At 44.5% G+C, this 27,810-nt stretch overlaps 1 protein-coding gene across 6 annotated transcripts in view; it reads right to left on the reverse strand.

Annotated features, from left to right (window-relative positions):
- TRIO (trio Rho guanine nucleotide exchange factor) overlaps window positions 1-27,810 on the reverse strand; it is a 274,403-nt gene that overhangs the window by 133,908 nt on the left and 112,685 nt on the right. For all 6 annotated transcript variants that reach the window (XM_053397146.1, XM_053397145.1, XM_053397147.1 and 3 more), the window contains exons 9-15: window positions 23,980-24,210; window positions 18,320-18,442; window positions 14,991-15,182; window positions 8,580-8,749; window positions 6,443-6,617; window positions 4,453-4,648; window positions 1,764-1,930 (exon numbers count right to left, since the gene is read on the reverse strand). In XM_053397146.1, coding sequence (XP_053253121.1) covers window positions 1,764-1,930; window positions 4,453-4,648; window positions 6,443-6,617; window positions 8,580-8,749; window positions 14,991-15,182; window positions 18,320-18,442; window positions 23,980-24,210 — 1,254 coding nt within the window. The remainder of the gene's footprint in view (window positions 1-1,763; window positions 1,931-4,452; window positions 4,649-6,442; window positions 6,618-8,579; window positions 8,750-14,990; window positions 15,183-18,319; window positions 18,443-23,979; window positions 24,211-27,810) is intronic.

The raw sequence follows: 27,810 nt of genomic DNA on the forward strand, positions 1-27,810 counted from the left end.
CGAGAGGGCATCAGAGGAAGGGAGGGGGGGAAAGGGGGACAGAGGCCAGTGTTGCTGGCGGCATCCCCCACCATCATTCAAGGCACCCCAGGGTGCCAAGGCACACTGGTTGAAAGCCACAGCTTCAGCTTCTGCTTCTAACAGTGGCTAGCCAGTTGCCTCTGGTTTCATTCTGCCACACTGGTTGACAGCATAGCTCAGTTACAGAAATGAGAGGTCTCTATGTTTCTTTAGGCGCCAGGTGAAAACGCTTCGCTTCTCCAACCACCGGGCTGAAGTTTACGGCGTGTAACGCCTTAAGGGAAAATATAATGAAAATGATTTATAGGTGGTACATAACCCCAGTCAAGCTTGCAAAAATTTACCATTTGCCTGATAATAAATGTTGGAAATGTAAAGAAAAGGAAGGTACTTTTTTTCACCTCTGGTGGACGTGCCCGAAGATTAAGGCATTCTGGGAAATGATTTACAATGAACTGAAAAAGGTATTTAAATATACTTTCACCAAGAAACCAGAGGCCTTTCTCTTGGGTATTGTCGGCCAGGGGGTGTTAAAGACAGATACAACCTTTTTTATGTATGCTACAACAGCAGCTAGAATACTCATTGCAAAGTACTGGAAGACACAGGATCTACCCACACTGGAAGAATGGCAGATGAAGGTGATGGACTATATGAATTTGGCGGAGATGACGAGCAGAATCCGAGACCAGGGAAGAGAAGCGGCGGAAGAAGAATGGAAAAAGTTTAAGGAGTATTTAAAGAAATATTATAAAATTGGTGACAGTTAGAATGATGTTGGATTAAAATAAATGGTTACTATCAGTAAGGGTTATGATAAAGAGAATAAGGGTGAATATTATAAATTTATAATAAAATAAGGCAAGATTTCGCTGAATAACTGTAAGAATTTGGAATACAGAAACGGGAAGTAAGGGGAGGTCGAGGAAGTAAGGTTTACAAATTGGGTTATGAAATGGTACTTGTTTTTATGTTTTATTATTGTCTGATGTTTGTTTATGTATGTTTTGTTTTTGTTATATTAAAAATTGTTCAATAAAAATATTATTAAAAAAAAAAAAAGAAAACGCTTCGCTTCTCCAAAACCTCCGGCTATTTAAACAATCTATGGCCTTTCAAACCACTTGTGTATTGTTGTTGTTGTTTTGGGGGTATTGCTTTGTTTGTTATTATGCTGTTCCATTTTTATGGCTTCATAGAGCAAACTACCCTGTGATTCTTGGATGAAGGGCGATATAAAAAAATAATTCATCATCATCTATGCTACAATTCCCATTCATTTCGATGGAACTTGCCCGGGGGCAGCTTTCTACAAACAACTCCTATATCTTTTATGGAGTCCAGTGTCATGTTTTTGTACATAAAAATTACTGTATTTTTCTGTGTTTAAGATGCCCCTAAGTATAAGATGACCCCTATTTTCTGAACCAAAAATTAAGAGCTTTTTCTTTGGGGGGGGGAGAATATCCATGTATAGCACGCTCCCCAATTTTGCACTAAAAAAAATTAAGCAAAAAAACATCGCCACACAGGGAACAATATGGTATTTTGGTACTTGTGGGGGAGGGACGCAGACCCAGAAAGGTATTTGATTTTGAGAGTGGAATGATTAGCATGAACTGCTGTTGTGTCATGGTTGCTGCTTCTTCAAACAGGCTTGTACAACCGCTATCCCCGTGACCATTTTATGAAGAAGGTTGTGTACCGAACAGACGGGCACGTAGCACAGCACTGCCTCGTACCTGCTTGACTTCGGCCTGCAGGTGGCGCAGCTGCACGCACTGCTCCAAGTGCTTCCGATGCTGCTCAGCCGCCAGGTCCAACTCCTGCTGCTTTTCGTGAAGGAACTCCAGCAAGTCTTGAACCCGCGTTGCCATGTCTACGTCTCTGTCACAGAGCAGCTCGACACCTGCAAGCACCATTCGCAAATGTCACCTCGGCAAACACAGGTACCATTTGAAGTTCCTTCACAGCATCACACAGCAATATCTCCACCCCCCTCCCTTCCTTGAGTTTTCAGTTTTACAATTACAACATTTCCCATTTTTTCGCAGCAGTCATTTTGGGACTTCCCAATACTTCTTTCTCCCAGGTCTTGACTTTACCATGCACATTTATTTGTGTGCATAATATCTCAGCTTTATGCCTTTTTAGAGGTGGGTGCATAGCCCTAGTGCCTGAAAAAATAGATTTGGACAAGCGTGGGTAAAAAAAAAGGTAAAGGACCCGTGTCAAAGGTGACTATGGGGTTGCGGTGCTCATTTTGCTGTCAGGCTGACATTTGTCCACAGACAGCTTTCCAGGTCATGTGACCAGCAGGACTAAACTGCTTCAGGTGCAACGGGACACCGTGACAAAAACCAGAGCGCACGGAAACTCTGTTTACCTTCCCACCACAGCGGTGCCCATTTATCTACATGCACTGGCGTGCTTTCGAGCTGCTAGGTTGGCAGGAGCTGGGACAGAGCAACGGGAGCTCACCCCCTCGCACGGATTCGAACTGCCGACCTTCTGATCGGCAAGCCCAAGAGGCTCAGTGGTTTAGACCACAGCGCCACCCGTGTGGGTACTATTTGCTGGCATATCAGAAGGAAGCGGCACAAGGGAGGGGAGAAGTGCTGCTGTGGTGCTTCGGAGCTCCGCCTAAAACCTTGCCTCTATCAACAGCAGAAAACAAGATGCTAATTTATACAGGTTGTAAAATCTGGCTCTTGATCAGGCACGGTGCCAGTGAAAGTTTGGGGCCTTTTGTGTTGGTGTGATGTTATATACCAGGGTTCGGCAAACTACGGCCCATGGGTCGGATACGGCCCGAGTGGGTCGTTAAACCAGCCCCTGGCCCTTGCCGCCCACTCAGTCAGTCCCTGTGCTGCGGCAGTTACTCTGCGCAGGGAATAATTTCCGGGACCCAGCCACAGCTTCCTATTGGCTGCAGGAAGCTCCTGCAGCCAATAGGAAGCTGCAGACTCCTCCTCCCCCCTCCCTGCCATGGCTCCGAAAGCCAGCGGAGAAAGAGCGACGGACGTGTGTGCATGCGCATGGGTATGTGCGCTCTTGCGCGCAGGCGATCCGGCCACCAGCGGAAAAGTTTGCCGACCCAATATATAAAGTTCTACCTTGGAAGTCGAACGAAATCCATTCTGGAAGTCCGTTCGACTTCCAAAACGTTTGAAAACCAAATCGTGGTTTCTCATTGGCTGCAGGACGCTCCTCAGATCACCAGCAGACCACAAGCTTCATTCAGATTGTCCACAGTGTGTCCATGCACTTGTGGCCAAAGATAGCAGACAACACATCCATTGTGTTAAATGTTCGTATTTATTTTTAGTTGCATTTTTACTGTTCTTTTGTTTCTTATATTCTATTTGAAATCGACGGAATTTTAATTGTAATGCAATATATGTAGGGTTGCCATATTTCTAAAGTAAAACTTCAGACACAAAAAGTTGTGGAGCTTTTTGGGAGGAAATTTCAAAAATCTGGACATTTTGCCAATTTCCCAAATTCCCCCCCCCCAAATGCTAATTCTGTCCTGGACAGCCCTGAAAATATAAAAGTGCAATTAAAAATTACACAGCAAAAGATTGAGCATCATTTCAATCTTTTTCTGTTGGAGACACTCAAATACATCAGCTCTGCTGTTAACCACCATTATTTTAAACAGAGACACGACTTGACTTCTGGTCTTGGTGCTTGTAAGCAATACTCCCCTTGGTTTTTGCCTTGGTTTTTGGTCCTTTGTGCCTATGACTAACCAGCTGATACCACAAAACCAAACACAGCGGGAAGGCAATGAATGCAAGAATAAACCAGAGAGAAAAGGGTCTCTTAAGTGCCCAAAATATTTTATTACTGTCTGACATGAAATTCTTTTCTTAGGGTCAATCTTGCCTTTCAGAACTCTGCAAAAATATACTACTGTAGGCTTCTCTTTTGCCAACAGCAAACCACAAGAAGAAATGGCAGACTGCTTTTGGATGGGGGGAGGTTTAAGGGAAATGGGATACATTCAAAAGGCATTTGTTAAAACATACTAGGTCCTTTAAAAAGCAGCAGCAGGGTGTGCTTAAGCTATTGGATTCACCAAAGGGCACAATGGATCATATCCTCTGTGCTTACAGTTTCAAGATTACGTTAGTTAATGTTTTCGCCAGGAACTTATTCAGGGCAGAGCTTAGTAGCCGAAACCACTCAGCTGAAAAGCCCTGACCGTGCCTGTCTATATTTAAAAACAGAATATGTGTTAATCCATAATGAAATGTATTTTAATAAATAGGTATGTTTTTTCCTCTAATGTGCAGAACCTGGTGCGTCCTAATTCCCAGAGATTCTTTCAGTTCAAGTGTCAGTGGAGCCCTAGGTGCCCTAAATCAGCTTAGATAATCTCTATAAATCCATTAACCTGGTTAAGGTGGGACGCATGCATCTTACCAGAAGCCTGCACTTCATTGACGTACTGTAGGAGATCCTGCCCTTGGTGGATGACATCAAAGGTCAGGTTATTCATGGTCAAAGCTTTGTCCGCATGGTGCTGGAGCCTTTGCTCAGCAATGGTGAGATCCTCGGTGTCAAAATCGTTCATCTGCTGCGAAAGCTCGTCGTTCCAGGACTCAAGGTCTGAAATGATCTAAAGCGGGAGAAATTGTAGAAGAAGAAAACACACTGAGCACATGAGTAAGAAGAACAAAGGCTGTGGCTATCCAGTGGAACTCAAAAGGCATCAAATGATCAATCACTTGGTTTAAAAAATAACAAAGCAGTCTACTCTCCAAGAACAAGTTTGCTTTTTGTAACACCTGGGGATCAAGAGAACTAAGGAACCCACATGAGAATCTCAGGTACACTGGAGAGATGCAAACATTGTGGACAATGAATGCCTTGAGAACAGGAGACCGTCATCGTGAGATGTAGGAAGTCACTAACAATAACAAGCCGTTGTCCTTTTCCGAGCACGTTTGGCAGGAGTTGGTAGCCGTGGTAAGTGTGAATACCAAAGACAATGAAACTTGAAGTCAAAGAAGCCTAGATATCAGACCAAGATTATTAGATGGGAGGTTCTTGTTTCATGTGCAGGTCTAGTTAACAAGACTAAGGTCTCAATGTTGTGAAAGGGGTTGATGGGTCAACGAGAAGCTTTTAGACTTTGGGTAGCATTTTGGGACAGGAGAAACTGTGTTTGAAAAGGTGGGATCTCCTTGAACTGGAATAAGACTGCTGGCACTAAAAGATTGTAAGAGACATTTTGAACTTCGCTTCCGAGGAAAAGAAAAGTTCCACGGAGCACTCAGATTGGACAGTTTAAAGGACAGGGGCTGATTACAAGCTGACAAATGAAAACCAGACCTGAAATCTATATAAGCCATCTATCTCAAAGCGGCTGTTCATAAACTCATAGGGAGAAGACTTTAGTTTGCAGTCAATGTTTGAAGGAGGACAGAGGCATCCATTTGTATGTTCAACAGCTGGCTGGAACACAAATCAAGGGATACGAACTGAAGAACAGAGGCAGAATCGGTGGGCAACACTGATATCGGATGGAGGAAGAAAGACTTCACACTCGCCTCAGCTGAAGTTTTAAAATGGATTTAATGGGAAGCATTGAGTATGTGGTTGGAGATCATCTGCTCAGAGGTTTTTAGCAGGGGCAATTAGAATAAGTCCTATTATCTGATTATTGATGTAAACCATCAAAATGTATTTTCTATTGTTAAGTTTTTACCTTTATTTTCAGTAGTACATTTTGTTTTGTTTTATTGCTGTGGCTAGTGGCTGATGCAAATAAAGATTATTCTAATCTATGTAAGTCACAGTTTCTGAACATGGATTGTGAAAGAGGGACTGAACTAAAACCAGTTTAAAAATGGGTGCTTTACAATGCATGGAATTAAAGGTTTTGTGCTTGCAATTTAAAGCAATAGAATGAAGAACTGCCAATGTCTGTGGAGCTTTCCAAAACTAAAACATATGGAGCATCAGAAGCATTTAAGCAGACATAAATATATTGATACTTAAGGGAATGATGAACAAAGGAGAAAGGAACAGATAACTAACAAAGCAACCTGTAAGGAGTACTTATATTTTTTCTCTCTCTCTGGTCTCAACACATATATTCATTCATTCACACCACATTCCTGAAAAACAGGTAGGGGATGGCTGTAAATTCAGACTCCTTGACAGCAAAATAGATTGAACTTTCCCAGGGCTATAACTGTCTGCATTAGCACTGAGATTACAATCCTTAAGTACCCAGTCATGTCTCTTTCTGTGGGGGGTTAAAGGAAACCAAATCAATCAGAGGAAACAACCAACAGCTTCATATTTTTGCTCTTCTAGTGAAACTCCCCATTTTAAACCCAGCCCACCCTTCAGGCGAGAAAGGAGAAAAAAAACCACAACATTTCTGCGGAAATTGAAGGCTCACATCAATGGCATCTCTCTCAAATATCCGCAGCTGTAAGAAGAGCTCCAGTTTTATTTTGCGCTCCTGAAACAGCTCCTCCATCTGTGACTGGGCCTCATCCAGCTGCTGAAGGACCGTCTCTATGTGATTGATGGAGCTGTTGTGGGGGGTCTTGTTACTTGAGATGGCAGAATCCCTATTAAAAAGGGGGGAGAAAAACTTGTAAGTAGGAAAACAGGACCTGAAAGGAAACATGTATACATGAACAGTAGTCTCCACTGCCCTTCTTGTCCTGCGGGAGTCAAAGGGGAAGGGCCAGTCCTTGCCACTGGTTTTCAAATTCTCTTCCCTCAGGAAACCCTTTCCACATCTCCTCAAGGGCTGAGGAATCAGAGCTTGGGTGTCTAGCACAGGGTTCTTCAGCACACTCACAGGATTCTTCAGCGCCACAACTATAACGTAATGAATTGAGCAGAACGGAAGGAGGAAGGTGGGTTGGGGTACAAAATTTTGGGCTCTCACAGGGTGCCGTTGGAATTTGAAAGTCTGTCCCTAAAGGGAGGGTGGGCACAGCGTCTGTCAATTTGCATTTCTTAGTGCAGAAAGTACAGTGGTACCTTGTGCTGCGTAACATCCAGGTTACGGAATCTTCGGGTTACGGTCGCAGCAAACCCAGAAGTGTATACTTCTGGGTTTTGCCATGCGCGCATGCACAGAAGTGCTCTGCACACGCAGAAATGCTCAATCACACCACGCGCATGTGAAGAAGGGCGCCTCCGGTTATCAAGTTTTCGAGATACGTCTGGGCCTCCGGAACGGATCCCATTCATAACCACTATATTGATCAGACGTGTAGAGATCTTTCCTATTCTAATTACAGTAGTAGCTCATTTTGGGACCGGGATCCGTTCCAGAGCCCCAGTCGCTGGCTGAAAAGGACACTGGACAAAGCACCACGTCTGTGCACATGGGCGGAGTGGTTTGCGCTTCTGTGCATGCGGCGAACCCAGAAGTAACCCAGGTACTTCCGGGTTTGCCACGGACGTTGGATGGAACAGGCGCTCGACGAAGTGGACGCTAGACGAGGTACCACTGTAATTCAAGAGGATTCTGGAAGCTTCTCTGTGTGAAAGAAACAAGCAGAAGGTGCATGATGTTTGGGTTACTCCTTCAGAGAAGCTGAGTACAGCTGGCTTAAACTGGTTCTCTTCTCTCTTTCTGTCAAGGTCATGCTGACTATAAAAAGTAAGGCCAGAAGGAGTTTGGGTTTCACTTTCTCTTTCTATCTCTCTTTCCTTCTGGTGTGGTGTCCTGTATATGGTAAGCTTAGTGTTTAGGTTTTAGGCTGAATGTTCTTGACTCGGCGGTTCTGAAGGGAAGATATGGAGGAGTCCCATATGACCAGAGATTATGCCACTGTGCATTGGGTGAGGTAGAATCCACAGAGCACATTTTACTGAGCTGTCCCATCTACAACGATTTAAGACAGTACCTTATAACTCCATACTTACCCCAGCTCAGTTCCCGACAAAGAGGAAAGCAGACAGCTTATCTGCTAAATAAGTCTTCTGGGATAACAACTTTGTCAGTGGCTAAATTCCTTTTCCTGGCACTCAAGTGTCGGAAACATATAACTGAATGCTTTGATGTGGGTTATCTGTGAGAGGTCTAGTACTGTGGCCCTACCTTATTTATGTACCCCTATGATGTTATAGTTTATAATTATTGTGTAATGTTTTATTTCTGACTTTCGGTCGAATAAAGGAAATTGATTGACTTATTATGTTATTGTAAGTTTAAGTTAAGTCTGCTGCAACTGGATTTCTTATGGACAGTGCCAATCCTGAATGTGATGGATTTGTGACCTTCATCTGCCTTCAGTAGCAGTAAAGCTCTGCTGGATGAAATGTTAATTGCCCCCTGGAAATCCTGCAGTGTGTTTACGGTTTTACTCTGCTAACTATATGCTGGAATCTGCTCTGGATCAATGCTGGGGTTACCAGAGCATAGACAACAGTAGTTAGGCTATCCCTGTCCAGATAGGGGCACAGCTGGGCCACCAGCCGAAGCAGATGAAAGGCACTTGGTTGCGCGTTACAGAAGGAACGGGGAAGAACACAACGCAGGGCTGCTCTTTCCAGGGAAAGCAACCTCTTACCTCAGCTGCTGTATCAGATCCTCGCCTTCCTTGATGACGTTCACCGTCACCTGAAGCGTGGTCTGCTGCTGCTGCCCAAACCTTTTGATCAGCTCCTGCACGGCCTCCACCGACTCCGCGTAGACATCGTCCAGCAGTTCCTTCTGCAGCTCTTCCAGCCACGTCCAGAGCTGCGGGAGGAAGAAGAAAAATCAGCAAAGAAAGAAGCCCCACGGGCTGCTTGAAGAAAACAAACCGGGAAACAAATTGGGTTTCCCAGCCCCCCTCCCTTTGCCATTTTCCTGTTGGCAGTTTACAGAAAATTGGTTGCGATGTGAATATAATGCTACTTAGCATTTATACAGCCCCCGAGTATTATTCAGTCTGTGCCGCAGATGGGAGAGGAGCGTTGGGGGGAAACAGCCGCTCTCCTCCAGTCACCCAGTGAGTCTTCAGGAAAAGCCAAAATTTAAAACTGGAGCTCCCTGCTCACAGCTGGTAGAGCATAGTGGCTCCGAGTGCGAGTCAGATAAAGTCCCCAGTTCAGTCTGAACACATTAGGGAGCCTTAGGCAAGCCAGTGCTTTTCAATTCCAGTTCCCCACCCTCCACCTGCAATATTGAGATAGTGTTACTTATATTACTGTGTTTCTGAGGCTGTAAAGATTCTGAGCTGTTATTAATTAATTAAATTTGCATGCTGCCCTCGCTGAGAGAGCATGCCACCTGTTCGTAAAATCATGTAACCGAATACTTTGCAGAATACCTCCATCTCTTTTCAGGAATCAAAGCACCAGAAGCAATTTGAATTTAAAGCAATTTAAGATTCATTTCAGAGTTACTTCCCCTACCTCAGTGTCCAAGAGTTTGATATAAAGAATCTGAGAGCAGACACTTGTTCCATGTGGCGGTCTTGAACCCTGACTATTCTGACGTTGCAAAAGTGCTGTGCCATTTCTGGTTTCCCATTTGCATCTTTAACGTAAAGCAAAAAGTGAGCAATGTCCCCCAAAAAGCGGATTGGGAAACAGACTGCTTTGTGTTCGGCACAGCACTTTTTCTCTAAGTGCTAAAAACCCTTCTGATCGTACGACTGATAAATCACACGAGATTCATTGTGACACAAATACAGAAAATGTGGCAAGAAAAGCAAACAATAAATTTATATTAGAAGAAGAAGAAGAGTTTGGACTTGATACCCTGCCTTTCACTCCCCTTAAGGAGTCTCAAAGCGGCTAACAATCTCCTTTCCTTCCTCCCCCACAACAAACACCCTGTGAGGTGAGTGAGGCTGAGAGACTTCAAAGAAGTGTGACTAGCCCAAGGTCACCCAGCAGATGCATGTGGAGGAACAGGGAATCGAACCCGGTTCACCAGATTACGAGTCCACTGCTCTTAACCACTACACCACACATTAGTTTTCTGCAGTGAAGTCTCATTTCTCAAGACTGTGAAAGCTTCAGACTCTTTTGGAACATGCCTGCTAATCCTAATCTAATGCCAATAAAGGCTATTCTTCCAATCTAGTCTGGACTTTTGCAGAAAAACAGGAGGAAGACACTTGCACCAACGACCGAGAAAGTAGTTGACACGGCTTTCTAAACACTACAAGCAGTTTGACACAAAAAGTATTTGGACGCTCATTTCACAAGACACCAAGGAGTGTGGTGTACCAAGCGCCACGAAAAAAATATTAAGGCACTTATGGGTCCATCGCTGAAATCTTCCACAAAGAGTTGACAGAGTTGATTTGTTCCCTGCGCTTTGGCACCGCTGCGCAAACACCTGGCCAGCGCTCGTTCCAGCTTTTCCCATTGGAGGAAAGGAAGTTATTTAAATGCACATTTGTACGGCTGACAGTCAAAAAGTTATGAGCGCAGACACATGCAGACATTACTCAAAGCACCTTTTGAACAACCTCCCGCCCCGACTTTGCGTTACTCAGGGAATGTTGATAAGCGGCACTCTGGGAAACGGCCGAAGGTTTTCTGCCATTAATCCCTGCCCTGGGGTTTCCATCTAAGCAACTGTTGCTGTAAACAAGACTCCTTTTCCTGCTCATCTTGCTCAAGACAGAGTCTCTCACCCAGTTCCTAATTACAGGCATAAGGCAGAGCCAGACCCATTGCAAGATGCTCAGTTCACGATCCATTTGAGCACTGAAGCTGAAAGAATAACCACCCATGAAAGGTCAGGGTTTTTTCTTTGGGTTTTGGGTTTAAATCGGTTTGTGAGCCTGCTCGCAAAAGTGCTTTGAACTTTTGCCTCCAAGTTATAATTTTGGGCCACTGAGCATTCAACGAATATCAGTGTTAAGTAGAAGAAGAAGAAGAGTTTGGATTTGATATCCCGCTTTATCACTACCCGAAGGAGTCTCAAAGCAGCTAACATTCTCCTTTCCCTTCCTCCCCCACAACAAACACTCTGTGAGGTGAGTGGGGCTGAGAGACTTCAAGGAAGTGTGACTAGCTCAAGGTCACCCAGCAGCTGCATGTGGAGGAGCGGGGAATTGAACCCGGTTCACCAGATTACGAGTCCACCGCTCTTAACCACTACACCACACTGGCTCTCCACTTACTTGTGAAGTTAAGTTCACCTTCCACATCTGAGGCGAGGAATTAGGGGCCTGGTTGATACGAACACCGCAAGAAACACAAATCTGAACATTTGGGAATGGCACCCACTATTAATCTGGTTGTTGCCAATGTGCAGGACTGGCCCACCCATGAGGCAGACTGAGGCAAGTGCCTCAGGCGGCAGAATCCAAGGGCCGTCTCTGCAGCAGGAGACGCAGCTACAGCGGCTTCCAGGTTCTGGCAAGACCTCATCGAGAATCCTGTGAAATTTCACGAAGTCCTCACACAGCCTTACTGAGGCGCTAGTAAAATATTAAGTTGTGCTGAGCTGAGGTAAGGTGTGTGAACTCGTTTGAGTAACTATAGTGGCAAGGGGGGGGTGGCACGCAAACAGGGTGGTACCTTCTCGTTTCGCCTCAGGCGGCGAAAACAGGATGGGCTGCCCTCAACAATGTGGGAAGGTCCGTGTGCGATTCCCACTTGCACGTGCAAATGGATTCCATTGATAATATCCAAGATTGTTGCAGAGAAATCACCGTCTCCTCCAACTAGCAAGGTGCAAAGTGCCATCTTTCCCAATGACACCACAGGGTGCCATCACTTTTCTTGAAACACCTGGTCATGGCACAAAACCATCTTACAGTCATACCTCGGGATAAATATGCTTCAGGATAAGTATTTTCGGGTTGCGCTCCACGGCAACCTGGAAGTAACGGAGCGCGTTACTTCCGGGTTTCGCTGCTCGCGCATGCGCAGACGGTCAAAATGATGTCACACGCATGCGTGGAAGCGGCGAAACGCGACCTGCGCATGTGCAGACGTGTCTTATGTTCTGTTCAGGATGCGAACTGGGCTCCAGCACGGATCCCGTTCGCATCCCAAAGTACCACTGTATTGCAATCAAGCAGAAAGAACAATGCCACGATAGTTACTCAAACCGAGTTCACACGCCTTACCTCAGCTCAGCACAACTTAATATGCACAGAACCCTAGAATTGTAGAGTTGGAAGGGAGCCTGAGGGTCATCTAGGCCAACCCCCTGCAACACAGGAATCTCAACTAAAGCATCCATGACAGGTCTCTGCTTGAAAACCTCCAATGAGAGTCCACCACCTTCTAAGTGAGTCTGCTCCATGTCAAACAGCTCCCACCATCAGAAAGCTCTTCCTGATGCTCGTTCAGAATCTCCTCTCCTGCAACTTGAATCCATCTATTCAGGTCCTTCCCTCCAGAGCAGGAAAAAACAAGCTTGCTCTATCTTCCATGTGATAATTTTAAAGACATTTGAATATGGTTATCATATCCTCCTCTCAGGCTCCTCCCTGGTTGGTTATTTATCAACCACACCTGTATCCCATTTCTCTTCCATAAAGCTCAAAGCAGCACTGGGTTACCCCCTACTGCCAACGATCACCTTGAAGGTTAGGTTGAAACAGACAAATTGGTCCCAGATCCCCTTGTGGACTTGATGGCTGAACTGAGATTCAAACCTAAGCTTCCCTGATCCACCTCCAATATACTCATTCCGGTTATCTTAAGGGTTGCTAAAAACAACACCAGGAATTCACATTAAATTACAGCTGCACTGTTGGTAGGTTAGACAGAATATTTCCTTAACACACCATGGAATATTGCCATAACTAAGACAAGGAATAGATGCGGAGAAATTGGAGGGGGCAGGTTTGAAGCCAGGGTATTATTTCTCTGCACTGGGGGAAAGCTAGGCACCATTCAAATACATCTGCGCTGGCTTCCCAACGTTTATGAATCACATCTAATTGTATCCTCCATCAAAGCCGCTTCCGATTTTTACTCAAGTAGTACATCTTAAGGTTTTATTTAAGATCCTTCTGGCAGGTGACCTTCATCACGGCACAAGCTCCTTTCAATCAATGCCTTCTTGCCAGAATTAGTTGCAAGCCCTTTCAGAACCAAAGAACAACTTATGTCTTAGAACAAACACTAACAGATATGGACACAGGCAGCCATCTACTTTTAGTTGCCACTGAAACCCAGCTTTTCTCTCCCAAGTCTGCAGGAAGGCATGGACACATCTATGTGCAGTGGTACCTCCGGTTACAAACTCAATTCATTCCGGAGGTCCGTTCTTAAGCCGAAACCGCTCGTAACATGAGGCGCGCTATCGCCAATGGCGCCTCCCGCTGCTGCCATGCTACTTCCACTCACATCCCAGGCAAAGTTCGCAACCGGGAGCATCTACTTCCGGGTTAGAGGAGCTTGTAACCCAAAGCGTTCGCAAGGAGGATGCTACGTAACACAAGGTTTCACTGTACACACATGCTGCATGCATGTGAATGCACACATGCCCAAATACAGCCTAAATGCACACCATAAAACCAAATTCAACTGAACATTTCCTCTGATACAAACAACAGAGAAACCCTCCTGCCTCCAAGTGGAGATTGCCATTCATGAATAATGGAAAGATAGACAACATTTTCTGGGGCAAACAAATCGAGCAATGCTACACTGAGAGAATAAAAGCCATTCTGATTCAGAGCCAAGCTTGCTGTTTGCATGTTACATCCAGAGTAAGGGTGAGAACACGACAGACAGGAAGTTGCTATGTAATGAGGTAAGAGAAAGTAGCCTCAAGTGCCAAGGGGAAGCATTTGAACTTCGAAAATGGCCTAATTTGCAGCTCAGATGCACAAGAGAGCAATGGGAACTATGACTTTGTTCCTGGAAAAAGGGAAACTACATTTTTCTCAATACAGTAAACCTTATGATTAAGGCTGCTGAAAACAACTGACTTTGGAGTTTAAGAACACAGAGCGAGATTTTCACCTATGTAGGGGCCAGCTCTGCTATTAGGCAGAGTGAGGGAGCTGCCACATGCCTTGCGCCACCCAAAACTAGCCTGCTTTCCTAGGTACGGAGGGCGGGCGTGGGATGTTTTTCTGTCACCAACAATGAAGTAACATTCAACTGTCAGTCCAGTTGACTTCTGCACATGGAATGAGGGAGTTCTTGGCCTTCACCTCAGGCAAAAAGAAAATGTATTGGGTCAGCCCTGCACTGAAGATTCATACTCTATGCAGAAGATGAGCAGATATATGCTACAAACTTAATGGCATGGCTTCAAACTGCCTCAAGCAATGGTAGGTTTTATGAGCTTGCTGAGAACGGTTTTCTTCCTTAAAATATCTCCAGGCCGCTTTTCGGGGTGAATGCCCACACAAAGAAGCTGACAAATACATAATGGATAAAACAAAACACAAGCGCTAAGAGCCTGAGTGCTTCTGACAACGAGCTGAAAATCCTGGTCAGGCAGGAATTGTGAAAAGCGCCAGGCCCTTCCTCGGCTGAGAGCCTTCGCTTCTTCCTGACACACTTCTTATCAGAGATCAGAACTGTGGAAGCAGATTCAGAACCTGGCTTCAAATCTCAGTTAAAAGGTAAACCTGGCTAAGGGTGGCAAAAGATATTGGGAGCCAGCGGAGGGAAACGATTGCAGTTCCACAACTCCCAATCTTCTACTGCGTGATCAGTTTGTTCATTTTTAACTGTTGATGGTTTTTAGGTCGCATATTTGTTGTATTTTGCACCGTCTCAACTTTGCCCAGGCCGCCCTGTGTACTTTTGCAGAAATGTGGGATATAATTTCATAATAAATAAAAATAACGAGTCCCCTAGCTCCGGGAAATATGACTTAGGCCCAGGGAAAGCATTAGCTTGCCAAAGCGCACAGTCAGAAGAGGAGGTCCGCCAGAGGTCAGGTTGCAAGGACTCCATCAAATCTGAAGTCATCCTTGCCCAAGCCAGTTTGAAACTGGCTTACATTAAACTACGGTCCCAGAACTATCATTGACGTATACACTTTGCTGATTACTTACCTCTTTAACGTGAGTGTGAAAAGACACGGACATGTCCAAGAGAATCTTGCGTTGCTCTACACGCCGAACAAAATCTTGAATCCGGTCTTCCAACTGGTGTGCCGCCTGATAAATCTCTTCGGGGTCACACTCTCCTGTCTGCGCCAGCTGTTCAGCTGCTTCTAGCAACTTGTCTGCATTGGTGTATGTATTCTACAGAAAAACCAGGGCAAGGGTTATTGCAAAAGGGAAATTTCTGCAGGAACCTACCGTATTTTTCCATCTATAAGACGCCCCCATGTATAAAACGCCGCCTATTTTTGGGGACTCTGATTCAAGAAAATAGTGGGAGAGGTACCCGTGTATAAGACGCCCCCAAATTTTTGACATTATTTTTAGGGGGAAAACCTAGTCTTGTACACGAAGAAATACGGCAATCTCTACCATAATCTTACAACACATCCATAGGAAGAGATTCCCCCAAGTTTACCAAAAAAAAACAACAACCCACAAGCACCTGATCCACTGAAGTTTGTCATTTTCATAGCTAACTTTGTTCAGTTCCTCTAAATTTTTGTACCCAACGCACAGCACAGCCGTTCAACATTCAAAGGGCTCCTGGTTGCTGTTTCTATTTTTTATTCCACCCTGCTTGTTTTTATATTTTTTATTTATACTTTTTAATAGTGATAGTGTTTTATTCGGCTGACATTTTTAGATTGCAACTTTAGGGATTGTAATCTATTACAGTCGTACCTTGGTTTTCGAACAGCTTAGTTCCCGAATGTTTCGGCTACCAAATGCCGCAAACCCGGAAGCGACTTTTCCTGTTTGCAAACTATTTTTGGAAGCTGAATGTCCAATGGGCCTTCCGTGGCTTCCATTCAGAAGCCGCACTTTGGTTTCTGAACGTTTTGGAAGTCAAACGGACTTCCCGAACAGACTTCTGGAACGGATTCCGTTCAACTTCCAAGGTACAACTGTATTATGAATTGTTAGTGTTTGCAATGTTGTGAGCTGCCTTGGGAGGGTCAGCTCAGAAAGGTGGCCTAGCAATTTGGAAAACAAATCTCTGCCGAGAACACAAGACACAGACCAGGAGCACAGAACTTAGAACCCACTGACAAGAGCTATTTCCAAACTGATGGGATGCCAATGGCACATAATCCTAGATGAATAGTTCTTCCACACTGCCACCATGAACATCAAGAATGAAAGAAAGGAACTCCAGAACTGGCCGAATTCCTGGCTGAATTCCATTGCTTTATATTTGAAACACAAACAGTTCTGATTAAACTCAATGGACCACAAAAGTAAAGCTCTATCTTAATAAAGACGATCAGCAGTTTACAGATCTGTTTTTCGCTAGGTTGCTTGTGATGTCGTTAGCCATAGCTTCCTGTTCAGGGAACTACTTTTAACGTGGTGAGAATGTAAAAAAGTAAAGAGCTGCTGGGAAATGATATATAATGAGATGAAAAAGATGTTGAAATATACATTTTTTAAAAAAACCAGAAGCATTTTTACTTGGTATTATAGGTCAGGACATTAATAGGCAAGATGTTAAATTGTTTTTATATGCAACAACTGCGGCAAGAGTATTGTTAGCCCAGAAATGGAAACAAGAAGAAATTCTGACGAAAGAAGAATGGCAGACGAAATTAATGGACTATGCAGAATTGGACAAAATGACAGGAAGGATTCGAAACCTACAGAAGATTGGAAGAAGTATATGAATTATTTGAAGAGCAACTGTAATCAACAAATTACGCTAGTAGGACTACAAGAAGTTTTGTAAGGAGAAATATACAAAGTGTTACAAAGTAGAAAAAGATAGAGATACTGGTTATGAGTTTGAAATGTAATAGGGAAGATAAGAAATGCATACTGAGAGATTAGATTGGAAAATTTTCAGACAGGATTGATGGAAGTCAAAAATTTGAATAAGATGTAAAAGTATGTTTAATTACTGTTGAAAATGATATGTTAAAAAAACTAATAAAAAATTATATACACAAAAAGGGGGGGGGCTACTTTTAACGGCTCCTAAACAAGCCAGGATTCAGAAGCCAACTTTAAAATCATGGTCAGCTGCAACTTCTTGGTTTGAGGTGCAGTGGCTGGGGAGCCGTGATGCACCGGCAGCTCAAAAAGTTCACGATGTGAACGCCATGCTGGTTCAGACAATGAATCGGAGTATCGCCCAGCTCTGTGGACTGCTGCTCTTTGCACGATATATCAGCCAAAATTCCAAACTACAGTGGTACCTCGCAAGACGAAATTAATTCGTTCCGCGAGTTTTTTCTTCTTGCGAGTTTTTTGTCTTGCGAAGCACGGTTTCCCATAGGAATGCATTGAAAATCAATCAATGTGTTCCTATGGAAACCGCCTTCAGACCAGGTCTGGGGACAGTCTGTCCCCCGACCTCTTCTGAAGGCTGGGGGGCGGGGACAAGGGCTTTTCTTCCCACCACCAGCCTTCAGAAGGCTGTTCTGAAGGCTGGCGGTGGGAAGAAAAGCCCTTCTCCCCACCTCCCGCCCCGCAAGCTCCGGGGACAGGAGGGCTTTGCTGCCGACCGCCAGCATTTTAAAAGCCCTCGGGACAGCGGAGACTTCAAGCCTTGGGGGAAAAAATGTACTGCAAGCCTTGGGGGAAAAAATGGAATACAGTGGTACCTCGCAAGACGAATGCCTCGCAAGACGGAAAACTCGCAAGAAGAAAGAGTTTTCCGTTTTTCGAGGTGCTTCGCCAGACGAATTTCCCTATGGGCTTGCTTCGCAAGAAGAAAGCCCATAGGGAAATCTCCGGGGACCACTTTTAAAATGCTGGCGGTTGGGAGCAAAGACTTTCGCCCCCCGCCGGCCTTCAGAAGAGGTCCTGGACCTCTTCTGAAGGCCGGCGGGGGGCAAAAGTATTTGCTCCCCCCCGCCTGCCTTCAAAAGCCGTCGGGATAGCGGAGAAACGCGCTGCGCTTCTCCGCTATCCCGGGAAGGCAGGCGGGGGGGAGCAAAGACTTTTGCCCCCCGCCGGCCTTCAGAAGAGGTCCAGGACCTCTTCTGAAGGCCGGCGGGGGGCGAAAGTCTTTGCTCCCAACCGCCAGCATTTTAAAAGTGGTCCCCGGAGATTTCCCTATGGGCTTTCTTCTTGCGAAGCAAGCCCATAGGGAAATTCGTCTGGCGAAGCACCTCGAAAAACGGAAAACTCTTTCTTCTTGCGAGTTTTCCGTCTTGCGAGGCATTCGTCTTGCGAGGTACCACTGTATTCCATTTTTTCCCCCAAGGCTTGCAGTACATTATTTTACAAGTTAAGTTTCGACATACTAAAATGAACATCTCATGGGTGAGTCCTACCTGTGCCACTTCTTCGAAGTCTTCATGGCGTTTCTGCAGCGCTCTGGCTCGATGCAACGATTTACCAACCCCTGTGTGTTTGCTAAGGAAAGCTTCTCCATGGTTTTCGATCCAATCCAGCACCTGCAAGAAAACATCAGCATGAAGGAATCCCAATTATCTGCTTACAACGCGGCTCAAATGGCATCTACTGCTGCTGTAACCAACAGGGCAGATCAATTTAACCACAATCAAGTTCCAGGTTTATCTAAATTCCTTCTCCCCAAAATATCCCAAAAGACCAGGACAGGCACATTTTGTGTATATAGATCTATATCCAAATCCAAATAAAAGCCAAGTAAAAATCAAATTAAAGCCTAGTGATTATTAAAACTCCCAACTCAGATTAATCTGCACATAAAAAAACCTGCTGCATAGAGGCTACATTAAAAATGATCCGCAAAGTGGTTGTCCACCACACAGATTTGTGGCAATTCTCTGGCTAGTCTGCAGTGACGTCAAAAAATAATAATCTCAAAACTCTACAGTGAGTCAACTGGCCAGGCAAGAAGCTGCTGCAGACATGGACTCGGTATAATTCGGCAGCTGTATCGTGCGCACTGGACCTCAGACTGTCAAGTCTCCAAAGGGAGAGATACTCCTTGGAGGGTTTGAGAACCAAGCAAGTAAAATATTTCCTATGGGGTTAGGTGTTGCTTGAGCTACTGAATCCAATGTTCTGGGCTGCCATTCCTCTAGTCCCCAGCCGGCACAAAAAAACTGGAGGGCATGAGGTTGGCAATGGCTGATTTTTTCCTAAGCTGCTTTGGGAGGATCTATGATCCTGAAAGGCAAAATAAAAGGAACTTCAATCAATCAATCAATCAATCAATCAATCAATCAAATGTACTTTCCATAACTGAAAATCCCCCAAACATGCCAGGATTCTCAATTACATAGAATCATAGAGCTGTAGAGTTGGAAGGGACCCAAGGGACATCTAGTCCAACCCCCTGCAATGCAGGAATCTCAGCTAAAGCACCCATTACAGATGGCCATCCAACCTCTGCTTGAAAACCTCCAAGGAAGGAGAGACCACAAACTCCCGGGGAAGACTGTTCCGCTGCCAAACAGCTCTTACTGTCAGAAAGTTCTTCCTGACATTTAGTGGGAATCCCCTTGCTTGTAACTTGAAGCCATGGTTTCAAGTCCTACCCTCCAGAGCAGGAGATAACAAGCTGTGTCCTCTTTCAGGTGATGGCCCTTGAGATATTTGAAGATGGCTACCTTCTCTCAGCCTCCTCTTTTCCAGGCTAAACATACCCAGCTCCTTCAATCGATCCTCGTAAGGCTTGGTTTCCAGACCCTTGATCATCTTGGTTGCCCTCCTCTGCACACGTTCCAGTTTGTCAACATCCTTCTTAAATTGTGGGGCCCAGAATTGGACAGAGCATTCCAGGTGTGGCCTGACCAAGGCACATAGATGCTGCACAGAGTGAGAGCTGGATCTTTGTGAAGCAGCAAAAAGGCAATGGCACCATCGAGTACTAACTGCATAAATGCTAATTCATATAAAATGTCCATATTATTCCTAAGAGATCTCATAGCTTGTTGTTGCGGCCACCTACACTACATTCTACTGATATGATGCACTAATTGCCATTCGAAACGTACACACAGTTTGTATACAGTGATGGCAAGGTGTAACAGGCCTTGCCAACAAATATCTCATGTGAACTAAATGTGCACTTTTACAACATTCCCCAGAATCCTTTGCACACTCCAAGGTCTATATGCAAGGCCTGCTTGGCAGACAAGTTCATACAAAGCGTTCCCTGTAGGCGTCACATTTGAAAACCAGTGAAATTAAGTAGAACTGTATCTTATCCTGAGACGTTGCTTTGCATGTCTAACCATCAAATGCAAGGCTTTAATTGTCTCATCGGGCAAGAACTCTGCTTTCAATACACATCGGGCCCCAAAGTTTTTACTAATCAGAATCTACTCAGCAGCTAAACATTCTGGGTTCTGAAGCCAACAGACACATCACAATGCTATTGCAATTAAGACGGTAACAAAAGCAAGATGTTCCCCTACTCCACAAATTCTCTACAGATGCATCATACTGGCAGGCTCCAGTGCAACTGAAGAGCTCTTCCTTAAAAGCAAAGTTTAATTCAAGCCCGTCCAAGTAATATTTTCAGGAATTGCATGTAACGTTAAGAGCCAACTTCTACCCTGGAGTCTGCAAACACAGCGAAGCCTCATTCATCAGACATTCCGCTTCTGCTTATATTAGTCAGAGATATTATACAGCCTTCGGGCAAACATTCATTCTACAGATTCTTCCCTGGTTGACTATAGCAAAAGCCTTGAGCATTAGCCAGAAGTTCAACCATTGTTCAAATTAGAGGAAAAAAGAGAGCACTGCAGGTCTGCGAAGGAGGAAGAATGAAGAACAAAGGAAGCAGTTCTGCGCAAAGGAAGAAAGGATGTCTTCAAACACTGCACTATAATTCTGAATTGAGCATGCGGTTTTCTATGACGGTTCAAAAAGACTAGTGCAAATGTAAATAAAGTACCTGGTCTCTTTACCATGGTTAAGAGGTCAGGAGTGTATGGAACAGCCATGCAGAAATTCTCCTCGTGCGGAAATTCCCACTGGCGTTTTAAATCATTGTTAAGGCTGCTGTTGGCGTTCTGACTAACCCTGGTTCTTTCTTAACCAGAATTTCCTAACCAGTCAACATCGTTAAGATATTAGGAGCAGGTCTCCCTGGTCTGCCCCAAAATCCTTCCACCTAAAAATTCCCCATTGCTTCAAAAGAAACAGATGTAGTTTTTATGAGTGTGGATATATCCTTGCTATGAGCATTTTCAGCAGCTTCCTGAATAGCTATTGGAACTTATATTTAGCTTTCTAAGCCACATTCGCTCTCCAACAACATGGAGCCGGATGACATCATTTGCTTAGGGACCAGGCAGCAGAAAAGCCCATTGTGAAATGAAGCCTGTTCATCACGTACAATTTAAGCTTCAACTATTTTGTATACTGTTTCATGATTTTTTTACTTTACAAGTCCCTGGCTGTAGGATGAAAAGATATGGTGCTTGAAAGCTAGATCTGGAAGAACTTATCATCTCTGCTAAATCCTACAGGCTGAGAAGATGCAACCTATTTGCAGTCAGTGAGAATGTAGCGCAAACTTGATTAAAATTTGGTGAGCTATCAGGCCAGATAAAAATTGATCAAGGGGGCTGTGTGTGTGTGTGTGTGTGTGTGTGTGTGTGTGTGTAAGGAGGATATGAAACTCTCACACCTAGGGAATTCATGTAGGGTAGACATGGGAGCAGAAAGTGGCAAAACATTACAACAGATGACGCTTTTGCCCAAACAGTGAAATCACTCTGGGTCTCTGCATTCCTCGGGAGGTCAATTTTTGATGGATTCAAAGCCACCCTAATTCATCTGATAGTCACTCATGCAGATGACAGGCAACCGCTGCTTTCAACAAACTGGTATGTGCAGATCAAACGATATGACAGCAGTGCCACTTTCAAAATTACACCTGTCAATTTGGTGACAAAATAAAACCGTTTCCTTTCCTCCTCTCCCCACCCCCCTTTTAATCCACCAGTAGGAAATGCAGGTGCGAATGTGGGAGAAGCCATTTGTCAGGGAAGAGTTACAGCATGGGCTCCTGATGTAAACGAAAGCCGGTGAGGCTTGGGGAGGGAACAAGGAAAGGAGGCATCTCAGGTTAGTGGGTCACCTTAGCCATTTTTATAATTGTCAGAGGCTGCATGGCGCCAACAAATGATCTTGGGGAATAGGTCCCTACAGGGATCTTTTGAAGCTTCCTGACAAGCATGGTAGGGGCTTCCCCTCCATACTCCACCGAGAGCCCCAGACATGCCTCACTTACTTTGAAGAGGCTGGAAGGTCCTGGGAGATTGGCTGGTAAGGACGACGCAGTGACAGGTTTTCAAAGTCCTGCTTCTTCCTCTGTCAGTCCAGCTCTGGTGGCTGACGCTCACGTCTTTTACTTAACAGTCATACATGCCCTGTCCATGCCATCTTCCTTATTTATTACACTGACTTGTGTTGAGAGGTAGAGAGTTTCTACTGCCACCAGATCACCAAAAGCGAACAGAGGTGTGTTTCTGCGTGTGATCTCCCCCTTCACCCAAATGCAAGATACCTGGTGTTAAGTTGTGGGCGAACATATCAGACGACACAGCGATTCTTCCAAAGCAGCTCTTTATTTGTAAGCTGGAACAGAACTGAACTGAGGAGCTCAGTCAGCCTGCTTATATAGAGCTCCACTAGAATGCAACAGTAACCATTTTCTGTAACTAGCCAATCACTGAACGTCACTTTCGATCCTTCATTTGCATACAAACTATCCAATCACTGGACGTCACTTTCGATCCTTCATTTGCATAACTATCTACAGTATCCCCCTGCTGGCCCAGGGTGAGAACTTCAGTACATAACACCTGGCTAGGCTTTTCTTTCGTCACCTGGCCGGGAATCAACTGTCTCCTCACTGAAAGTTTAAGTTCAGTCCTTTAATATGCACCCTCCTTTTGGAAGTCTCCCGGTTTCCTTCAACTGAGCGTGCTTGGAATTTTCTGGACAAAATTTAGTTACTTGCTCTGAGAAAGGTTGGGGAGAGGAGGAGCGTGAGGCCTTCTGTGGAAGCCAAGGCGTACACTTGTTTTTTGTTTTTACAATTTCCCTTAAATTTAAACCAAATCTGCCTTCATCATACATGCCTTGCTGCTGGATCTGCACGCAACTCAGAAAGTATAGTATTCACATGCATGTTCTGTAATATGAAAGTACAATGAGGATGCACAAGATTCTCAGGTTGTAGGCCTCGAAACACTCAGCCAGAATTGGCCGCCATTTTCTTTTCTGCACTAATGGCTTACTGTATAGAGTGCCAAATATCCCCATCCATCAACAGTGTGCAGTAATGTTCTCCCTTCTCAGCTGGAAATTTAAGATTTGTTATCAGCCTTGGTTTTCAATTTTAGCTTAGTTTTCAATAAACTGTCAATAATCATTTTAGGTAAAAGGTAAAGGATCCCTGGACGGTTAAGTCCAGTCAAAGGTGACTATGGGGTTGTGGCGCTTATCTCGCTTTCAGGCTGAGGGAGCCGGCATTTGTCCACAGACAGTTTTCTGGGTCATGTGGCCAGCATGACTAAACCACTTCTGGTGCAACGAGACACCATGATGGAAACTAGAGTGCATGGAAACGTCGTTTACCTTCCTGCCGCAGCGGTACCTATTTATCTACTTGCACTGGTGTGCTTTCGAGCTGCTAGATTGGCAGGAGCTGAGACAGAGCAACGGGAGCTCACCCCGTCGCGGGGATTTGAACCGCTGGCCTTCTGATCGGCAAGGCCAAGAGGCTCAGTGGTTTAGACCACAGCGCCACCAATAATCCCCGTATCCCCAATAATCATTTTAATTGCATCTAGTACCCTTGGCTAACTGAAAGGGGATCCGAAGCACACTGGCTGAGAACTCTAATTTCCCCCCAATTCTCTTCTTTTCTTAGTCAAAGGCAATGTATAGGAAACGGGTGGTTGTGTAAAAAATAAAAATAAAAACCCCTTGCAAGCATCTGCAACAGAACATCTCCCGACTCTAGGAGCCATGAACTGACCTGCTGAACATCCTGTTGGAAGACACACAGCTGAAGCCGCTGATGCAGGCGGACCTTTCGATGCTGCCAGATGTTCTCCAGCTGCCTCTGGTGATGCAGCACTTCGTGAATAACATCTAGGGCATGGTGCACCGCCTTGGAGTAGTTCGCGGAAGCGGTTAAGGAGTCTGAACTTCCAGGAGTCAAAGGCCGTTGCAGCTTGTCAAGCAGCGACTTCCCGTCTTGGCTCACCTGTTCAGCGAGACAAGAATTTAAGAGCTCACCTGCAGGCTACGCAAATTTCCAGGATGTGGCACTAGAATTTCACAGTCGCTTACCCATCTAACGATGAAGGAGAATATCTCCACCTCAAGCACAAGAAGCATGGCGTTACTTATTATGGATGGAATTAAAAGGCGACTATGTTCAAAGGAGGGGAGTACAGCTTTTCTCTTTCAGCCACAGTCCCATTCGCTACAATAAATTCTTCTTCCGGAGCAGGGGTGGAGAAACCTGTGACCCAACACTCCAGCTGATGCCGAACTACAACTCCCGACGATGAGAGTTGTAGTCCAACAATGTCTGGATGATGATAATGATAATATCATCATCTTAGGACCCACTCTATTTTTGTGACTGCAAGTTGCTCTAAATGTTGGGTTTTAAAGCATTGCAATCCTGCTTGGGACCTTAGGGTGAAGGGCAGGTAATATATTAAATAGTAATTGTAATAACCAGCAGCCCTGTAATAGTAATAACAGGCAGCCTTGTTTAGGGAAGTTTTTAATGTTCAATGTTTTATCGTGTTTTTAATATTCTGTTGGGAGCCGCCCAGAGCGGCTGGGGAAACCCAGCTAGATGGGCGGGGTATGTATAAATAAATAAATAAATAAATAAATAAATAAATAAATAAATATAGTTGTTGTTACCACAACCGGTTCCCCATTCCTGCTCTCAAAGACCCCCCAAGCTGCAGGGGGTTGTGGGGAGGGAGAGAGGCAGAAAGACACACACAGAAACAAGGAAGGTCTGTGGAGTATGGGGCGGGGCACTGGGTTGTTTTTATTATGTATTTTGTGTTTTTATATTGTGATTTTATGTTGTAACCACCCTGAGACCTGTGAGTATAAGAAGGTATACAAATTTAAGTAGCAGCAACAACATACGGTCTCTTGAGTACAGCTGTATAAAAGCAGGCACCATTAAAAACCCAAAGCTTTTCAAACACAAATAACTTTGTCACCTTACTTTTGCTGAATTTTTTAAAAAAAACATTAATTGCAGGATTCCCTCCCCCCCCTCTTTTACGGAACCCAAAATATGGTTATCATCCTACAGCGTTCATCTTACAAATGATTCCATAGATATTTTTAAATAACTTGTTAAAAGGTAATGGTCATATTTAATTATCTCATCTACCATTGAAGTGGATCCAAAAGTAGAGGGGTGGGTGCGGATACAGTGGAAGAGTCAGGCCCTTTCTAAGACTCCTATTCCACTCACAATTCCCAGAGTTCCCTGGGGAGAGGGACCGATTGTTGAACCATTCTGGGAATTGTAGCTCTGTGAGAGGAACAGGCCTCTGCTCACAACTCTCAGGACCCTAAAAAAACTACAGTTCTTTGGGGGAAGCCAAAATTGTTCAAAGTCATGCAATAATAGTGTTTTAAATCTACAGCGCAGAAGGGGCCTTAGTTTCAATAACTCAATACTTTACATTCAATACATAATATTTAAGTCTGAGGAGCAACAGGCAGGCTCCGGTTTAGATGCAGCATCACACAATTGTGGGAAAGTGCCACCATTGTCAAATAAATTATTCAGTCAGTTGTTAGCTGTCATCAGATAGGTACACATTAGGCCAAGTGCAACAAGTATTTCAGTGTGTTCCAGCTGTTGTATTATCGCTGAACTTTAGCATTAAATGGTAAACTCTCCAAATTGTCTTCATATGGTTAGAAGACAATTGGTTCTGACAAGTGCCACCACCAGCCGAACCCATACAAAGCACCGAAGCAGCTTCCTTTCTGCAAAATGAACCTGTATATGACAGGTGACCAAGCAAGCAGATGAGAAACAGCACACAAAAGATAGAGAGGGGGCACAAAAATGAGGCCTTCTAGCTGACGAACACCTCCCGAAAACAGAAGTTGCTACAGGCAGCTGGAGGCTTTTGACTACGTGGTGGGTTTTTAAGGCCTGGGCATTAAGACATATTTGGCAATGTATGTCAAGAATCAAGACTGCCCCTCTCTCTGAATTTTGAAGCCATACAGGAACTGAGTCTGCTCTAAACTGATTTCATTGAAAAGTTTTATCGGCATCTAGCTTGACTAAATGAATGCATTTTGCTTAGCTAAGAATTCCAGCCTCATCGGGCTCAGTGCTTGCAGTGGCTTTGTCTGCAGAAGGATGGAAAGTCTTCAGTAAACCTGGTTCCTTTGCCCATCTATCTTCAAAGAACAGCCAAATATGAAGTATGACAGTGGTGGCAGCAGTAATTTTTCACTCAGTGATCAATCTGATGCTTGAGTGAACACATCTTTTACTTACAATTTATTAAAGTTTATTGAACACGAGGAAAAAAACATGGTTGCCTTAATCTTCATAGCTCCCTTTTACATTATGTAGAAATGGGGTCTAATTTCTTTCTCGCTTCACGCCAATGACAATAACCGACTCTGTACCCTGACAGTAAAAGCTTGCTTACTTCCCTCCCTCTTGAAACACATTCTAACAGATTAAAGAATTGGTTTTTCAACACAATGTTGGTATCTCTTGGGAGTTTTTATTTTTTAATTGGGGGAAAATCCTCCCAAATTAACATGACTGAAAGAGCAATGTCAAATAGCTGTTTAATACTGAGAGAAATTACAGTCTATTACTGGATAATAGCACTAAAAACTGTAGCTAGGTGATATAAAGGTCTGAATGTTCGTGCACAATAAAAAAAAAGGGTGTTAAGATACAGCGAATCGTAGTCAAGAAGAGGGGTAGGCAACCTAAGGCTGGGGGCTGGATGCGGCCCAATCGCCTTCTAAATCCGGCCCGCGGACGGTCTGGGAATCAGTGTGTTTTTACATGAGTAGAATGTGTCCTTTTATTTAAAATGCATCTCTGGGTTATTTGTGGGGCCTGCCTGGTGTTTTTACACGAGTAGAGCGTGTGCTTTTATTTAAAATGCATCTCTGAGTTATTTGTGGGGCAAAGGAATTTGCTCATTTCCCCCCTCAAAATATAGTCTGGTTCACCACATGGTCTGAGGGACAGTAAGACTAGCCCCCTGCTGAAAAAGGTTGCTGACCCCTGGTCCAGAATATCTGAGGGCACCATGCTGTTGAAGGTGCAAGGAATGGCATGGGGAAGATGTGGACCATAGCATTCTCCCATGTTTAATTTTATTTTTTACATCCTCAGCCATCGTAATTGCCTCCTGCCTGCTGAAATGATATACAGTGGTACCTCGGGTTACATATGCTTCAGGTTACATACGCTTCAGGTTACACACTCCACTAAGCCAGAAATAGTGCTTCAGGTTAAGAACTTTGCTTCAGGATAAGAACAGAAATCGGGCTCCGGTGGCGCAGCAGAAGCAGCGGGAGGCCCCATTAGCTAAAGTGGTGCTTCAGGTTAAGAACAGTTTCAGGTTAAGTATGGACCTCCGGAACAAATTAAGTACTTAACCTGAGGTACCACTGTAGCCTGATTTGTGTGGGACTGCCAATTCAAAGTTTCACACCAGGGCTAATCGATGTCCTGTTAGAAGTAGGGAAACTGATAAAGAGTGCAGAGTCGGGTATTAGCGTATATCTGGAGCTCTTGCCCCTCTCAGATACAGAGGAAAAGTGTGCC

The sequence above is a fragment of the Podarcis raffonei genome, chromosome 7 (assembly GCF_027172205.1).
Source record: "Podarcis raffonei isolate rPodRaf1 chromosome 7, rPodRaf1.pri, whole genome shotgun sequence".
NCBI classification, from domain to species: domain Eukaryota; kingdom Metazoa; phylum Chordata; class Lepidosauria; order Squamata; family Lacertidae; genus Podarcis; species Podarcis raffonei.